We start from the raw sequence: 17766 nt of genomic DNA on the forward strand, positions 1-17766 counted from the left end.
CTAAATGAGGGCACACATGTAAGTAGTTCTTTTGTAGATTATGGTGAACTTGTGTGTGTTGTAGCAGTGCTTTGCTATTGAGAACGACGTAGCATGCTAGCGTTAGCATGCTAATGCTAACGGTTAGCATGCCAGCTCATTTCGGACTGTGACATCACAGTCCGAGCCGATTTTGAACAGCTCACTAGGAGACTGAAAGCAGGACACATTCAGAAACCGTATCTCACTCAAAACAGCATGGATGGATTTTTTTCAAAGTTTGTATGTGTGTGGAAGCACCAGAGACACAAAAGAACACCCCAAATCCCAGAAAAAGTTTTTTTCATAATATGGGCACTTTAAGTCCTACATGGGGACAGTGTGGACTGAAATATGGGTTGCAAGTGGGATTGTCCGTGGGTTCCATGTTGGCCCCAAGCCAATTGCCCATGTGAGTTTAAGGCAGGATTACACCAGGTTTTAGATGGGCCCCAGCTGGGCAAAACAGACAAGACCCATCTTGGTCCCAGCATTAAGACCTATGTGGGGCCTACATGGGGACAGTATGGACTGAAATATGGGTTGCAAGTGGGATTGTCCACAGGTTCCATGTTGGCCCCAAGCCAATTGCCCATGTGGGTTTAAGGCAGGACTACACAAGGTTTTAGATGGGCCCCAGCTGGGCAAGATATGCTTTAAAAAATCCTTATTGAATACTGAGTATAGTATGAATAAACATCCAACTTAGAGCTGCAACAATTAATCAAAAAAATAAAATTATTAATCAACAAACAGTTTGAGTCAGGCTCTATATAATTTAAAAAATTGCCACATTCTCCGATTTCAACTTTGTATTTATGAATATTTTGCTGATAAAACAAAATGATCAACAAATTCATTCATTGGTAATGAAAATAATTGTTCCAGAAAAACAATGTGACAGTGTGTCAACATTTTGTCTTGTAACTGAGTAATATTTTAACAGTTTAACTGTACTTGTAACTGAATACAAATGTTCTGCACTCACTCATATTCCACCACTGCTCAGTACTGTTTAATTTGGCACTGGCTGTCTGGATGCCCTTTGTCCTCCTCTGTCTCTTGCCCCAGTGAACCATTTCGACAGTGCCCTCTCTGCCTCCTGTTGGTTCACCTGTGCTGTCAATGAATTATTCTTAAGAGCCTCTGTAAAACAAATTTGGTTGACAGTATGAGCTAACATTAAAACATTCTCTTTAAATACCATTAAGAATTAAACAATGGCCAACTTCAGGGCCATATTGGCAAAAGTATGGGGGATATGATGGATCATCGTTATGGATTTTTAGCACAAGAAAATATTTATTAAAAGGGGTGATAGAATGCAAAACCGATTTTACCCTGTCATAGTTGAATGAGGACAGTTCGGTGGGTAAATAGGACATACATAGAAGCTCAAAATCCCATTGACACCCCTTTACTATGAAAATCTCATATTTTGAAACTGCCGCTGAAAACGGGCGAATCCCAACAAAGCTGGAAGTTGACGTCAACCTCCCAAAAACCGGAACCTTTGTCAGCCCATGGGTGTATTAAGAGAACGGTCACGCCCCAACATTTACATAGGCTACACAACAGACCTGAGATCAGGTAGTTTTCTGAATCTAGCTAGGTCACGCAGATCTCTGCTATTCCATTACAAAATTCACTTCTGAAACTGTTTTATGCGAGAAATCAACCATATAAAGCTCAAATATGGGCCGCTTTACGAAAATGGATGGCTAATTGCAAATTTTCTCCGACTGTGTGTCGGAGTTTAGTGCCGGTGTTGGTGCTGCCTGGGTTGCTACATCGCCGCCCTGACCGCAGTGTCAGCGAGCTTGTTACGCCCGCAATCTTTTACCGCAGCCCGCAGGTTCCAGTTAAAGCCCATGTTGCAAGTTAACCACCACTGTTGATTAACAGGTACATATAGCACTCAATATATGTATATCATTGTTAAAAATGTCTCCAAATAGTGTTAAAGGACAGTTTTTTGTCATTTTTGTCAGGTTTTTGGTATTAGTGTTTTTTCTTCCGCAATTCGGTGATGACGTCACGTTGGGGAGACGTGTATCAGCTTGGTACTAGAACTATGGTGACTGACTGGGATGAGGAAGAGGGTTTTTACTGTCCGTGAATAGCACCAAGTGAAAGTCAATGTTTAATTTATATCTAGTGACAGTGACCATGTCGTTAGTTCAGATAAGTACCGGTAAACTTATCTAGATCTAGAAAATACAAGGCATCATGCTAGCTATGTGCTAACTTGCCAGTCCCACCTGTGAAATCCCCCGATGGTTGTAAACACATAGATATGATTGATATCTCACGTTTTGATGGTAGCCTACTAGCAGTATCAACATATTTGCCTGGTGTTTATTTATTACTTGGACTGGGATGCTGTTCAGCTTTTCTCAAGTTTAGACAGCTAGCTAACGCTACGCCGACGTTTCGCTAACGTTAGCGCAACAGCGTTAGCCTAGCCGGCTAGGTAAATATTACAACTGCCTTCGGAGTTTCCTATATCTGCGTCCACGTTTTTAACCTAAGACCTGTGGCGTTAGTGCTCCTTTTGTACCATAACTTTATTGAATGAAACGTTAAACTTCGCTCCTACGAGATGGGTGAGTTTTTGTTAGTTACACACAAAGCTAACTTAGCCTGTACGTATGCTAGCGGACATTAGCTAACGTTGCATAGCCAGCAAGCAGCTTTGGCGAGCTAACCTCGACAGCTAACACATCCATGTGTCTCCATTTCAAACATCACTGCAGATTGACTGCTTTTAGCAGCAGAGGTTGATTGTGGGCAACATACTGTCGCGGTTAGCTTGCCGAAACTACTGCCAATTGCCGAAGTTGCTGGCTGGCTACGTAACGTTAGCTAATCCCGCTAGCATACGTACAGGCTAACTATAGCCAGTTAGCTTTGTGTGTAATGTTACAAAAACACCTATTCCTGTAGGCCAGCTTTCTAATATTCAATCAAGAAATATGGCACAAAAGGAGCACTAACGCCACATGTCTTGTGTTGACAACGTGGACGTAGCTCCAAAGGCAGTTGTAATAACTGTATTTAACTAGCAGTCCAAGCTAACACTGTTGCGCAAACGTCGGCGTAGCGTTAGCAAGCTGTTTAAACTTATAACAAGCCGAATAGCATCCCCGTCCAAGCTGCCTTTCACTTCCCCCCAATATTATTATACACATAATAAAGACACATTGACTCGGTCGAGACCAAAAGCCATATTTTGCCACACCAGCGGCAGAAACCGTAACCGGGACAGTGAACCGAGACGGGGCTTTCGCCTGTCGTCTCCCCAACGTGACGTCATGCAATGCATTGTGGGGGAAAGGAGAAACCACTGTAAAAAAGTACAACTTTTTTGTATTTTATTCCGTTTTGTGATATCCATTGTATTTGATGTTGTTGGGTAACAGTTTAAATGTTTATTACCAACAAGCAAATTGCAAAAAATCGTTAGAAAATAAACCTTGCAACATGGGCTTTAATCTTATAATGGGTATGTGTGTTGAGTTATTTAAACAAACAATCGGGGAAATAAACGCCTCTTGTCCGCGAGTCTCATTGATAGAGCCGCGGTGAGATGGAGTCCATCAATGAGAGCTAGCTAGCCTCCTCCTAACTCTGACATTCACAAAAATACATTCAATTGAAATCCGAAATCGGACAAGCGTTAGCTAAGCTTTGTAAGACCTTGAGGAACCTGTAATATTCATGCCGTGACGAAATTCAAACTGTAAATATACTTTAGTTATGTGAAAGTGAGCAAGCTGCGATATTTCCCCATTGTAATGAATGGGACATATAGCAAGCAGCTGCTCGTCCTACAAAGACGCCTCGCGTTCATAAAAATGCCTTAAAATCAAATCGGACACAACGGTTAGCTTTATAAGACATTGGGGAATGATGTTATATAAGTGGCGTGACGAAATTCAAACTGTAAATATAATTTAGTTATGGCGACAGTGTAGCTAGCTAGCTGCGGTATTTCCCCATTGTAATGAATGGGACATATAGCAAGCAGCTGCTCGTCCTACAAAGACGCCTCGCGTCCGTAAAAATGCCTTAAAATCAAATCGGACACAACGGTTAGCTTTATAAGACATTGGGGAATGATGTTATATAAGTGGCGTGACGAAATTCAAACCGTAAATATATTAGAGTTATGCCGGCAGCGGAGCCCCGTAGTGCAGTATCCACAAAGGGTGACTTTGCGCTGGGTATGGAGCCCAGCAGGCTGCCGCTTTCTCGTCAGACTGTGTGGAGCTCCTAAAGTCCGACACGTCTTACCAAATTTGCAATTAGCCATCAATTTTTGTAAAACGGCCCATATTTCAGCTTTATATAGTTGATTTGTCGCTTAAAAAAGTCTCAGAAGTGAATTTGGTAATGAAACATTACAGTGTCTGGAATATGAGATTCTGTCGCTTCTCTAATGTATGTGTATTGGGGATTCGCTCAACCAATCAGCGCGCGTCTCTAATGTCTGCGTATGGCAAGTCGCTCAACCAATCAGCGCGCAGCTCATCTAAATATTCATGACAATACCATATTTGGATGAAAAGCTCTTGTTACAAATAGGGCCAAAACACAGGGATGCATAAGGGCCAGTAAAATATCAACCAGGCCATTTTCAGCCCAACCAATGTTACATACCCCATTAGGAGACCATAAGGAACAGTGTGAAATACCCTATATAATCATTCTATCACCCCTTTAAGTACTTGAACTTAAAACATTTTATTACTCTCTCATAATCATATTATATAATAGCTTTGTGAGGTGTGTACAAATAATCATAAAATAAAATGATTAAAATGTTTTCACATTAAAATGCCAAAATGCACTAAAAGCAATAACTGATGCACAAGGCTTCAATGGTACAATGCAGGCTTCAGATTTGAAGTTGTAAGAAGGCTTTTAACCTACACAATCTAAATACTTCAGACCAAGAGCATTTTTAAAAGGAAAAGGGTGATTTTGAACAGCTTTTCTATTGTCAATTTGCTTTTATGTAAAGTTTTCAATCTATTAAGCTTAAGACTTTTATATATATATAAAAAAAAAAAAAAATCAACCATCTACTTAAATTTTCAGTGCAGGTTTTTATTTATCTTACACACCCAATGCTGACAGGGAGTCTAACATTTTGATATAGGCTTAATGTCTATCTTAAAAAATGAACATTTCTATTCTGCCCCTCAGCAGGTAGCATCTCTGTGCTTTGTCCTCCGGTTGATTCAGTAGCACAAAATAGACTCTGCAGGTTACAGGTTAAACTTAAGTTTACTTAAGTACTGTCCTTAACGACAAGTATGAGATAGTTGTACTTTACTTGAGTATTCCTATGTGATGCTACTTTATTTTACCACTCCACTACATCTCAGACATAAATATTGTACTTTCTACTCCACTACATTTATTTGACAGCTTTAGTTACTTTTCAGATGAAGATTTGACAAAAAAGAATATATTTTAATATTCTATTCTATTATTTTGTTTAAATTCTCTGCTCTTTCCTTTTCTTTTAAGATTTGCTATGCTATGAAAGGTGCTATACAAATAAAGTGTATTATTTAAAAAACATTTGATACACTTACAGTATATGGTATGATGCAGTAGTTAATTATTTACCCAAAGTATATATAAAGGGGCCCAACACTGATGAACATTCAAATCTCTCACGTGTTAGTGACACAAGCAAACAATAAAATATACTTTAATAATATAACACTGCTGCACAACGAGAACTTTTACTTTTGTTACTTTATGTACATTTTGCTGCTATACTAAGGTATTTTTACTCTTGTAAAATCTTTAATTCAGGACGTTTACTTGTAATTGAGTATTTTCAGACGGCAGTATTTGTCTGCTTTTACTTAAGTAGCCTAAAAAGGATCTGAGAAACTGTTACTTTCATCACTGTTACTTTCATCACTGTTACTTTCATCACTGTTACTTTCATCACTGTGTGACTGAAATCGCTGCAGTGTGGTCAACGGTCATCTCGGGGTTGACAGCCTTCCCTGCTTTCTTCACAGCCACTGTGTCTGTCCTGCAGTGGTTTGACTGCAAGACAGATGCTTTTTAAAAAGGTTATAAAAAAAATAAATAAACCTGCGGACCTTGAATCCTTGGGTCTAGGGGCACTGCCGCAGAGGAAATGCGCCCAGCGAAAAAATAATCCGCTTCAGCTGAATTGTATTACACTTTTCATTCGCACACGTGCCCCTAAATACATTTTACAGTTCGCACACATCTATTTTTAGTCTCAAATACGAGTGAAACACTTGAACTGTCGAGCCCTGCACAATATAAGCGCACATTGTAACTTTTTTCCTCTCATTTTTCAGGGCGATGGAGAACTTTAATCCCTGCAGATGGAATGTACTTCAACAAATGATTTTCATTAGTTGAAGAACTTCTCTAATTTACTTACCATACACAACGTTGAAAAGACACAAGTCCTTAAACTTCTTTTTCCCGTGACGGCCAAACATATTATAGTCCAATGCCAGCTCGTTTGACAGTACGTATTTCATCATTCGCCTCGTTGCATCATCTACATTTGTGCCCCCTATATCTGCAACCATGGCAACCTAGGGATGAGAGCCAAAGGGAGAAAAATAGGCTTACATTAACTGAAGTTGTAGCCTTTGTGTAATTTACCGCAATGTAATACATATTTTTATTTTGTAGGCTAATGCAAATCAATTTGGAAAAAAAGTAAAAAAAATAAAAAATAAATAAATAAACTTACAACAGCAGACACTAGACTGCGGTCCCCCAGTCGCTCCTCAAGCGCCTCAACATCTGCTTGAGTTTGTAGCGGGAAGACCACACCATCAGGAACCTACACTGATGTATCTTGCTTCTTCAGCAGGACATTTAGCATCTTACCATGAACCTTCTGGGTCTCCTTAATTTCTTCTACAATTTTAAGAAGTTTAGAGAACATGGCTTCACAACTCGGGCTTGCAAACCTCTGGGCAGTGGGGCTGGCGATCTGCTGGACAGTGGAACTGGCGACTCGCTGGGCAGTGGGGCTGGCGATCTGCTGGACAGTGGAACTGGCGACTCGCTGGGCAGTGGGGCTGGTGATCCGGCTGGTCATTTTATTTGCTGCTGGTTTTTCTGGGGGAGTGGGTGGAAGTTCATCCTCCGAATCAGAATGCTCACTTGATTCTAGTTGCTTGCTCTGACTCTGGAAGAGTTTTGACCTTGTCCTAGAGAGGTTAATATGAAGATATAAAGGTAAACAATACCTACTGCCTCTATATTATGGAAATTACTTTCAATACCTTTTCATACCATTTTTAATACCTTCTCAATATTTTTTAAAACCAACACGCCAGTGAGTTGCAGGTTAATAAGGCAACACGTTTTCTAACCATTAAACAGTGTTTGAGATTTATAAAAACTACACCCTCTAGGCCAATAGAACAACGCAGACAGGGAAAGTCAACAGAATAAATTAGACTCACTGACTTTGGATACATCTTGCAACCCTAACCCATCTTGCATTCATTTCACCTTTAGAATAAAATTAATAGATGAAATAAAATGATAAATTAAAGCAGTTCAAAGAAACATGCATTCACTAATGCCATTATAACCACTTCAAACTAAGTGAACCTTCTTCTGTATGTACAGACACGCAAATGAGTACACATAGAAAATATTCCATGAGGCAAGTGAAATACAAGAAAACAGACAGACCGACATACATACAGACATGCATGTCATTCTAACCATTTGAAACTAAGTGAACCTGTGATCTCATGCTAAGTGCTTCAACTGAATTGCTTTTTCTTCCCCACTAGGGGTGCATACCGCTCAAAACCAACATGAAAAACGTAGCTAGTAATGTTCACTCAGCGTTCTGTTTTGTTGTTAAACTGTGTAAAATGAGCGGTGACGTTAATCACCGGTTTCAGGTAATGGCACCGTCTATTTGCTGGATGGTTAAGCTAACGGTCGGTAGCTAACATTAGCAGATAAGCCCATTGACAGAGACGTTATTGTTCATATTTTGGCACAATCAATGTTTCTGACCGTAGTAGTAGTGGTCATAGTGACTGAAAGTGTAGCTAGCTAATGTGAGATGCTAAAAAGAATCTACGTACGTTGTTTTCAAGTAACGTTACTTTTTGACGTTCAACACCCCCACCCCCGCTGCAGAAAACAATTCTAGAGGAAACACTGTCAACCATCACAGCATCTACATCGAGAGCTAGGAGTAGATAGTAGAGCTTTTCAGAACTTGTTCAAATAAATTATTTACGTAAAAGCAATGACACTTCCACACTGTTACGAGAATGCACAAACCCACCTTGCACACTGACCGCTAACACGTCATTAATCAATCTGAATAACCGATCCACTTCTACTGTCCCTATACAATATTTTCTTACCAGCTGAGATGCCACCTGCTTGCCCTGGAGGAACGTTTGCACTATACTCTTCATCTGTGTGATGCACCACTCAGGATCTCGGTTCATGTTTGTGGGATACAAGAAGAAGATATGTTTATTTATATTAGGACAATGCACATTAATCAACATTTCTGTAAATGCGCCAGTGTTAGCCAGTGGGCTAATTTTCAACTGTAGTCCTAGTTGCATGCATGTCTTTGTGAAACAACTTGAAAACAAAGAAGAGCTGCTGCTTCTGGCTAACAGTGGTCTTTGGAATCGGTTTTGGCCGTGACTCTGGAAGACTTGGAGTTCAACTTTTCTTTGAGAAAAGAATGGCACAGAAGTCCTTCTTAAAAAAGGAAGATGTGTTCAGAGTTTTGCCGACCCAATACGGCAAAAGTTTAATCTATCAACTAGCTCCGCTATCTTCTTCGTTGCTCTGCCTGGTTGTAGCGTGCAGAGGGAATTTGAAAGACGACCGTTTATCCCGTCCCTCGGATTGAGGCCTGCCAATGGTGTGAACCCAGACCCTACACCTTGATGTGGGTCTGGATTGTCGGGCTAAAATAGGCTATCACCCGATGCGGGATAGGATATAATATCAAACAAACTTTACAAGATTAACTTAAATAGACATAAAACAAATGGACAACTCATAGTTTGCAAAAAAAGTCATTCAAAAAATTAATACCTCGTAAAATGGCAATTAACACCATTTAATACCTTTTAATGGCCTTAATTTTTACTAATTTGATTTACTACCTTTTAATACTTTTTAAAACCCTGCGGACACCCTGCATCTTCGATGTCTGTCAGGTCTGATGTATACTCAGCTTGATGTAGCTTTACCCTGGCCTCCGCATAAGTAGCTGTAAAATACAATGACAAATGCAAAGTCATGGTCAGAAATTCACTTGATAGAAGTGTGACGGCTTTTAAACAAGTTAGTCTTCCTCTTCCTCTGCTGTCACACAGACATGAGCTGCAGAGAATCACAGTGCACATCTGTATGTAGCAGTATTAATTGAAAAATACATGCACATACAGTATACATAATATGAAGCATATGTCTAATCTGCAGAGGGATAGTGTGGTTGCATGTATCCAACCAATAAGAGCACACCTACAACTATCATATGTGTGAGGACTGAAATCAATTTAACTGAATGAATTAAATTTGGTGTGATCCTGCTTGTTTGGAATGATGATGTGCGGCTACACCAGCCCTTGACCAATTAGCTCAGAGAACCTTCTAGAGAAAAATCAACACAAAAAAGACTGAGTTGGGGAACACAGGGGCTTTAAAGTAAGTAAAGGAAATAGAGGAGTAGTTAATAAGGAAAATTAAAGTTACCTGCATTTCCCATCACATGCACATTACACAGAATCCAGTTTTGAGCTGGTGGTGTGCCCTCTTTCACAGCCTTGGTCACATTGAGCAATGTGGCTGGTGGCCACCAGCATAATTTTCCGTCAGTGCCCTCGAACCATGCTGATGGAATGATGTCCACCTTCTTGCAGCCATCAGGGTCAATTTCATCCACAAACTCCACCACACTGAATGAGGGCATCCTGCAAAGTTCATCATGTTCTGTGCGGTGTAGCTGAGGCAAAGCCACAAAAAATTTCTGAAGAGGCAATAACAGCAGTGGTTTTGTGAAGTCTGTTACTGGAGCACTGGCAAGCTGACCAGACAGTTTTGATAGTAAACAAACTCCAAGACATGTCGAATCAATGGGGTAGTTGAAAAAACATGCCCCTGTCTCAAAAAGTTCATACACTACATGTGTTTCTGCAGTTGAATGCACAATATTCCTCACAATTGCAACTCTGCCCCCCAGTTCAAAGCAATTGGAACCACTGGAGTTTGAGATGATTGTGTCTTTGAGTTTATACATCTTATATTGAACACCCTGATGCATGGAAAAATCTGTTGGCAGTGGTCCAGATGCATGGGGCTGTTTCAGTTCAACACCTTCAGGCATGTCTCTCGACATGTGAGGAAATAATTGGCTTTCATAGACACGTCTGACAATTTGTTGCACAGGACCCTGTGGTCTTCTCACCATTTTTTTCCAACTGTCCCAAATAATTCTCAAAAGGAAAACATGAAACTGAATCCAGAGGGCCATATTTTTCAGCATCATCTGCTAAATGTATAAGACTGTGTGTATTGTTAACCAGAAATTTAGTCCCCTATATCTTAGCAAAGTTGGTAACAAAGAATCTTAACAATTTCCTGGCAAAACCACAGAACTCTCTACACAGAGGAGACAGAAGTATTCTCATGGCACATGACAAAACCAGGAAGTTTTTGTAATGTTGATTGGGCAATCTTTGAAAAAGCACAACTGGCCCTGTATATAATAAGAACTGCCTGAATTCTGTAGCCTTCCACTGGCTGTACTCAGACAAAGATCTTGGTTTTCTGGAGAAGCTCCAGGGTAAGCTTTGTCTACACAGTTTCAAGTGATCAGAGATGGCGGAAAGGACAGAAGATGGAACCCGACATTGCAATGGCCCTTAAACCACAGAGCAATCAATTTACGCACAATGCCCAAGCAAATTAAATGCATGTAGTCCAGAGGAAAAGCAGAAACCATACCAATGCCTAGCCCCTGGAGAGGTGATTTAGAGTGATGGTGGTCTTCATCAGACATTTGTTCAAACTGAGTGTCTGTCCTCAGGCTGGAATCCATGTCTGGAAACACAACTCTATTGTCAACATAAATGCCATACTGTGTGCAACGCTCACAAGAACTATAGCCACCATGACCTTTGATACATTTTAAAAAAGCTCTTGCTGGAGTGTCACAAATAAAAGCATCTGGAAGTGCGACATTGTACTGTTTCCCACTTAACATTACACCAGTTGTTGTGATGGCTTTTACATCTTCAATAAAATCATGCATGTAGTCGTTCACAGATTCAGGTTTACAGGGCCTGCATATACACCTATGATAAACACTTTTGCTTTTGGTAGTTCAACCATTTTACCTCAAATAGGCCACAGCTGCATATTAGAGCTCCTTGAAAGAGGCAGCCCATCAACATTCACACAAACAGTCAATGTGTCTGTTGTCAGTTCATGCTCACTTGTCATTTTCAGTTCTGACAGTATTGCACTTGCGAGCCCAAAGTGGTAGTAACTTCCCTGTCCCATCTCTTTGACCGTACAATCTTTCACTGTACTGAGGAGAGTTCTGGGATCCTTGGGTACATCCAGACCCAGCTCCAAGAGTATTGCTAGTAACTCTGACAGTGCAGAATGAGACACCAGACGGTTAGCTGCCCATTCAGCTAGTTTCCTCTTCGCATCAGAGTGGGGTTCCTCTTCAGTAAAATCACAGGCAGGATCATCATCACAGTCAATACACATGTACAAGTCATCAACATCACTGTCAAAGTCCAACTGCAGATTTATAGCCTCATCAGCATTGTTCTCCATATATTCCTCAACCTGCACATATGGATCCACTGTCTGCACTGCCTGGTCCACCACCTGATCTTCCTTGTCCACCGCCTGATCTTCCTGGTCCACAGCCTCCATGGCAAGGGTCATTAAATGCTGCTGCACTCTAGCTTTGATTATCCTCCTCCTTGTCCTTGAATTGCCATGAAAGTAATCCATTTCACTACAATACACAGGAGACAATAGTGTTTCCCACATGTAAAATGGCTTGTACTTCATCATCATTTCGTTTGATTGTTTTGAGGAAACTGGTAGGCCTCCCATGTAAACAAAGCCCACTGAACAAAAATAAAATGTAAACTGTAGGTCTAATAATCTAAAATCAAATTCAACTCTTAGCCTTCTTTGAAGTGGTTCAACTTAACATCACTAAGTGGGAAACTTAGAAGAAAACTACCCACTACTCAGTGGCGGAAATATTTTGTGTTTATTTCACAAGGAAATCTGGTTTTATATTCCATAAATGGCATTTAAAATGATAAACAAATTTTTGAAATTAATTAAAATTAGGGCTGAAACGATTCCTCGAATAACTCGAATAATTCGATTACAAAAATACTCGAAGCAAAATTCTTTGCCTCGAAGCTTCGTTAAATCACTGTAATTAAGGTTGTACGGCTCACTGCTAGCGCACAAGAGGTTTGCGCTTCTGCGGACACAAGCATAGACAGTATATAAACACAAGACTGACGGCCCAGATTACAAATGAAGGAAGACGAAAATAGCGAGGGTCTAAGAGAAGAGACAGGCGAGAGAAAACGACAGAAAGTTTGGGATCATTTTAAGCTGCAAACATGCTGCTACATCACCTCTGTAACAAACATCCAGTGTACTCATCCCTTCCACGGAGCCAACACGACACAAGGTAGCTAACGTCTGCTGCTCTCGTCCTCGGCACTGTTTACACAACTAGCCTACAGCATGCTACTCTGCTAATAGCTATGTTTTACACAACTAGCCTACAGCATGCTACTCTGCTAATAGCCATGTTTTACACAACTAGCCTACAGCATGCTACTCTGCTAATAGCCATGTTTTACCAACAAGCTAAAACGAAAGCTGTCGGTTTGTAGTCTAACTGTTTATTAGTTTGCTTCTAATCTTTGGAAACTTAGCTGCTGCCAGAGACAAACCGGCTCCTCCCCCCAGCATGGCCACTTAATATGCTCATGAATGACGTCATCATGCATTCTTTATTCTTTCTTCTCACCATAGATATATCTATGCTCCTCACTGTGTATTAGGCTTCTGAAAATGTGTCCCCCAGAACAGTGTAGTTGAACAGCCCTGCTGTAAGCTTCGTACAGTCACATTTACCCTCTGGTCAGTGAACAGCTCTTTTGCATATCCAGTGTAAAGAGCCAGAGTCAAGAAGGGGAATGGGGTGAAAAAATATTAACATTTGGGCCACCAAAAATGTACTATTTTTTTTTTAAGGGTCTTGGAATTTGGCAATAATTTTTTTTGCTTTTTCTAAAAAAGGAAACCTGTCTTTTGTATATATACAAGCGACCGGTTTCCTTTTTTTTTGTAAACAGCAATAATAAATATTTACTATTGCTGTTTACTAAGGATTTCTTACAAAGTATTTCTTATCCAATTACTCGATTAATCGATGGAATAATCGGTAGAATATTCGATTACTAAAATAATCGATAGCTGCAGCCCTAATTAAAATATAATAGTTATGATCAGGACTTCAGTTGATGAAAAGATCTGACTCAATAAAAATGGAAAAAATATTCATAAATAATATTTTTACAGCACTTTTAGGAGGAGAACATTTTTTCAGAGAGGGATCTCTACATTACTTTTTTAAAGGGGTGTGCACAAGGGTTAATATTTCAGAAGTAAGCTTAAACAAACAAAACTATTCTATCTAATTTAATCCAATTCTGTGGTCATCAATCAAAACACTAGCACTAGAAAGTCTGCTGACCCTGTTCTTTCCTTCCTCATCTTACACACACACACACACACACACACACACACACTTAAAGAATGAACGAAACTGAGCAGAGGGAGGCAGCGACTGTCCACCATCATGCACTTCACGTGGCCTACTAAAATTTGAGCTTGCAAGTGCAATAATATCAGAACTGAAAATGACCAATGAGCATGAACTGACAACAGATACATCATGCATATATGGCAAACTATTACATTTAAATTACTTACGTGGCAAAGAAGAACACTTTCCCACAGTGTTTGAATAACTGATCTGGACAAATCTAAATGTGACAGGTGGTTGAGAGAAGTCAACAGGAGGATAATTTATGTTTTTGCACAGGTAAATACTGTGTGGTTAACATTCACCCACCAAATTCCAGGTTAACACACATATAACCGGCCTAGAAATAGAACAATGGGAGAGTTTGGATTTGTCATATTTGTTCTTAGTAATTATGTCAGGTGCATGCACACATTAATGGCACTCTCATAAATAAGAGCTAGGACACCGATGTACTACTGCAGAATAATGCTTCTGGACTTGAACTAAACTGTACGATTAGTTTTAACAAAGGGCCAGCATGGCTGTTAGATGTCAGTCTAGTTAAATTGCCAGAACTATCCATTAAATCATTCTTTCTCAAAACTTTTTCCCGGGAACCCATTTTAACAAAAATGACAAACCATTGTGACCCTATAGACCTTTTCACGGCAGACATGTTGACATGTCATAATAGGAAAAGCACAGATGTATTCAAAACCATTAATGATGGCTGTATTCCACTTAGGAGAGGCCCTGGTATTGTGCATGCTGACTCACTGAAATAGCTTACTGGGACACTTGATGGAACTGAGCCATCGTTAAGGTTATCAATTTCAGCTGTGCTTTTCCTACTATGACAAGTCAATATGTCTGCCGTGAAAAAGGTTCATCATAATGGGCCTTATCTAAAAATCATGAGAAAAGCGAATTTGTGCAGAAATGTAACATTCCTGACCGTTTTTACTGCCATTTCCACACCATCTTATATTAACCTGAATAAGTAAATGAGCGATTTTGAAGAAATATATGTTTGATAAATCACAACTTTGTTTCATGCACGTGAAAAACATAATAAAAAGTGAATGTATTGCATTTGGGGATTATTTGCAGCAGCGCTGTTGATTGCATAACGTTTTGTGGAGACACTGTCATTGCTCCACAGCGGGACCGCAACACACATTATGAAGTACACAAACAGGATTCCAGTAATAAAATTGAGCCTTCTTGTGTTTGCACTGAGAAAGACAGCATTTTCTTAAAATGCATACCTGAACTCTGGGGAAAAAAAACTGCAATCAATCATACAATTGCAGCTGAAACGGATATAGCTTAAACAATTAATTTAATGTAACACTAGCTTCATCACTGCTTACACAGCTTGTTTTGTACAAGATTACCAATGTCTTTTAACTCATTCACACAAAACTAAAAAGGAAAAAAGCAGCAGAGGCAACAAAAAGAGCCAAGCTAATTCAGCTTGCATTTTTGTATTCGAAATTGTTTAATATACTACCTCGAAATTGTACTGCCTCGAAATTATTTATTCTGCCTTTAATTTCGAGAGGGGCTGTATAAAACCAGTAATGTTATGTCGACTTATTAGGTTGATTAGGCCTAACTACGAACATTAGCCCTTGTGTTGTCTTCCCATCAACCTTGAAAAAAACACTTTTTTTCGACGTTTTTGACGCCTTTTTTTCAGTTTGTTTTTGCTTTTCCCAACATTTTAAATTGTTATATTTTTCTTCTGCACATTTTCAGCATTTATTTCTACGTCCCATATTTTCTGATACAAAACAAAACTTTAAAATGGGTCAAAGTGACCCGAAGTCAACACAAGGTTAGCTAAAGTTAGCTAAAACACTCAACATTAGCGGAGTTCAAACAAGCATTTTTTCAAATTCCCCAGTGTCTTAGCTCACAATACTTTGATAGTAAGATGGTTTAATACAAGAATTTTACATAATTTTACATAATAGAGAGACAGGTATGTTACTCACCGGTGTTGAAAGCGCGCTGCTACTGCTGCAGACTGACGCTGCTCTATTCTGCTGCAGTCGGCGCTGATCCGTAGAAATTCAAAATAAAAGCGCGCAGAGTGACCGTTACGGTACAGATCCACTTTTGCGACACGACTGTCGGGTGGTGTCGCGACGTCATATAGCCATGGTTGATGCTCCACGCCCCTAACCAGCAGCTGATTGGACGAACGCGTGACGTGTGTGTGGCTACTCGAGAATTTCAACAGAGTGTCATGGCGGCTCGTTTTACAAAAATAGTTCACCGAAATGTGTTTCTGAAAACATTTTAAGCGAGAAATAGGCCATGCAGTTGCTGAATATGTCTTCATTTCAGATCAACAAAGGTCAGTTTGAAAGATTTTCGTCTACTTCTACTGGATAGTCGCGTCGCGTTCAACGCGATTCATTTGCATAAAGCTGGGCATCGGCAAGCTTTTTGACGCGCATCATTTTTTCAAATGTAGCGCTGCCTTCCCGGAATGCTTTGCAGGAGCGTTGAAACGTAGCGTCACCCATAGGAATAAGAGTAGCGGCGGCGACAGTAGCCGACGGACAAATGGATCTGCACCGTTACGGTACAGATCCATATTTCCGAACTACTGTCGGGTGGTGTCGCGGCATCGTCATAGCCATGGTTGATGCTCCGCCCCTAACCAGCAGCTGATTGAACGAACGCTGACGTGGGTGTGTCTACCTCGAGAATTTCAACAGAGTGTCGCGGCTGGTTCGAGGAATACGATCTCGTATTTTACAAAAATAGTTCACCGAAATGTGTTTCTGAAAACATTTTAAGTGAGAAATAGGCCGTGCAGTTGCTGAATATGTCTTCATTTCAGATCAACAAAGGTCAGTTTGAAAGATTTTCGTCTACTTCTACTGGATAGTCGCGTCGCGTTCAACGCGATTCATTTGCATAAAGATTGGCATCGGCAAGCTTCTTGACGCGCAGCATTTTTTCAAATGTAGCGCTGCCTTCCCGGGATGCTTTGCAGGAGCGTTGAAGTCGCTTGACGTCACCCATAGGTATAGAGCGGGGAGCGACGCGACAGAAGCGTCGCACGGACAAGTGGATCTGCACCGTTAGGCCGGTTACACACTGCACGCGTCTCGCGAGCGTGGCGTTTCTGTTGCGTCTCAGCTGCGTGGATTTTTCTGTGTCCTACATACCAGAAGCGTGTCTGACGCGGCGCTGCTCCTGCTGCTAGGTACAGGGAGGGCTGATCTCGGGACATAGTGCCGACAGATTCAAACTCTGATAAATGGGAAGTGGGCTGTCTGAACAACTTTGTGTAGCTGTAAAGAGCCTATACCCAGTAAGCACACATACGTCGCCACGACGTATGCAAAAGATCGCTTCATCTGCAATTGATCGCGGGTCATTTAGAAGCGTCGTTTAATGAGCGTCTGGACGTCTTATTATGATGGAAATCTATACATCGCAGCAACGTATTAACTATGTCGGTTAGATGTATTACAAGCTCCTCAGTTGTTCACGGGTCATTTGGAAGCATCGTTTATTAACAATCATATAATTATTACTATGTATTGTAGCGAACTACGTGGAAGAAGTTGAAGAGCCAGAGATGTAGAACTCTGTGGAAGTTTATTCAACCCCTACACATAAACGATACACAGAGGTCATTAACCTAACCCAGTGTTTCAGTCATGGTAACAAATGTAACAAAAGGTAATGTAAGTAAACATGAGCACATTATCAAGACTAAAACCTAGGTAACGTAAATGCATAATGAAAACACTAACAGAACATCATTTACCCACTTAAACTAAACACTTAAACAACACTAATAACCTAGTCCCATGATGCTTTGCACTGCCATT

The 17766-nt window shown here is 40.3% G+C and overlaps 1 protein-coding gene and 1 long non-coding RNA gene across 2 annotated transcripts; both read right to left on the bottom strand.

The window, feature by feature from the left end:
- Window positions 1-999: 999 nt before the first annotated feature.
- On the bottom strand, window positions 1000-8803 carry LOC120548175. The gene is made up of 4 exons (XR_005637148.1): window positions 8439-8803; window positions 6785-7250; window positions 6464-6623; window positions 1000-1164 (listed from the first exon to the last, which is right to left on the bottom strand). It is a non-coding gene; the product is annotated as an uncharacterized LOC120548175 (long non-coding RNA).
- A 403-nt stretch (window positions 8804-9206) lies between these two features.
- LOC120547810 lies at window positions 9207-10583 on the bottom strand. Its single transcript, XM_039783505.1, has 2 exons — window positions 9796-10583; window positions 9207-9310 (listed from the first exon to the last, which is right to left on the bottom strand). Exons 1-2 carry the CDS (start codon window positions 10571-10573, stop codon window positions 9207-9209), a joined length of 882 nt encoding a protein of 293 aa, XP_039639439.1. The 5' UTR covers window positions 10574-10583.
- Window positions 10584-17766: the final 7183 nt, after the last annotated feature.

This window comes from Perca fluviatilis, chromosome 19 (genome assembly GCF_010015445.1).
Source record: "Perca fluviatilis chromosome 19, GENO_Pfluv_1.0, whole genome shotgun sequence".
NCBI classification, from domain to species: Eukaryota; Metazoa; Chordata; class Actinopteri; order Perciformes; family Percidae; genus Perca; species Perca fluviatilis.

What these genes read in the sequence shown, in the direction of transcription:
- LOC120547810 (XM_039783505.1), bottom strand. Translation starts at nt 10,573, where the DNA reads ATGGCCCTCTGGATTCAGTTTCATGTTTTCCTTTTGAGAATTATTTGG. An exon ending in GCATGTGATGGGAAATGCAG is followed by an intron (nt 9,311 to 9,795) that starts GTAACTTTAATT and finishes TGTATTTTACAG; the next exon opens with CTACTTATGCGGAGGCCAGG.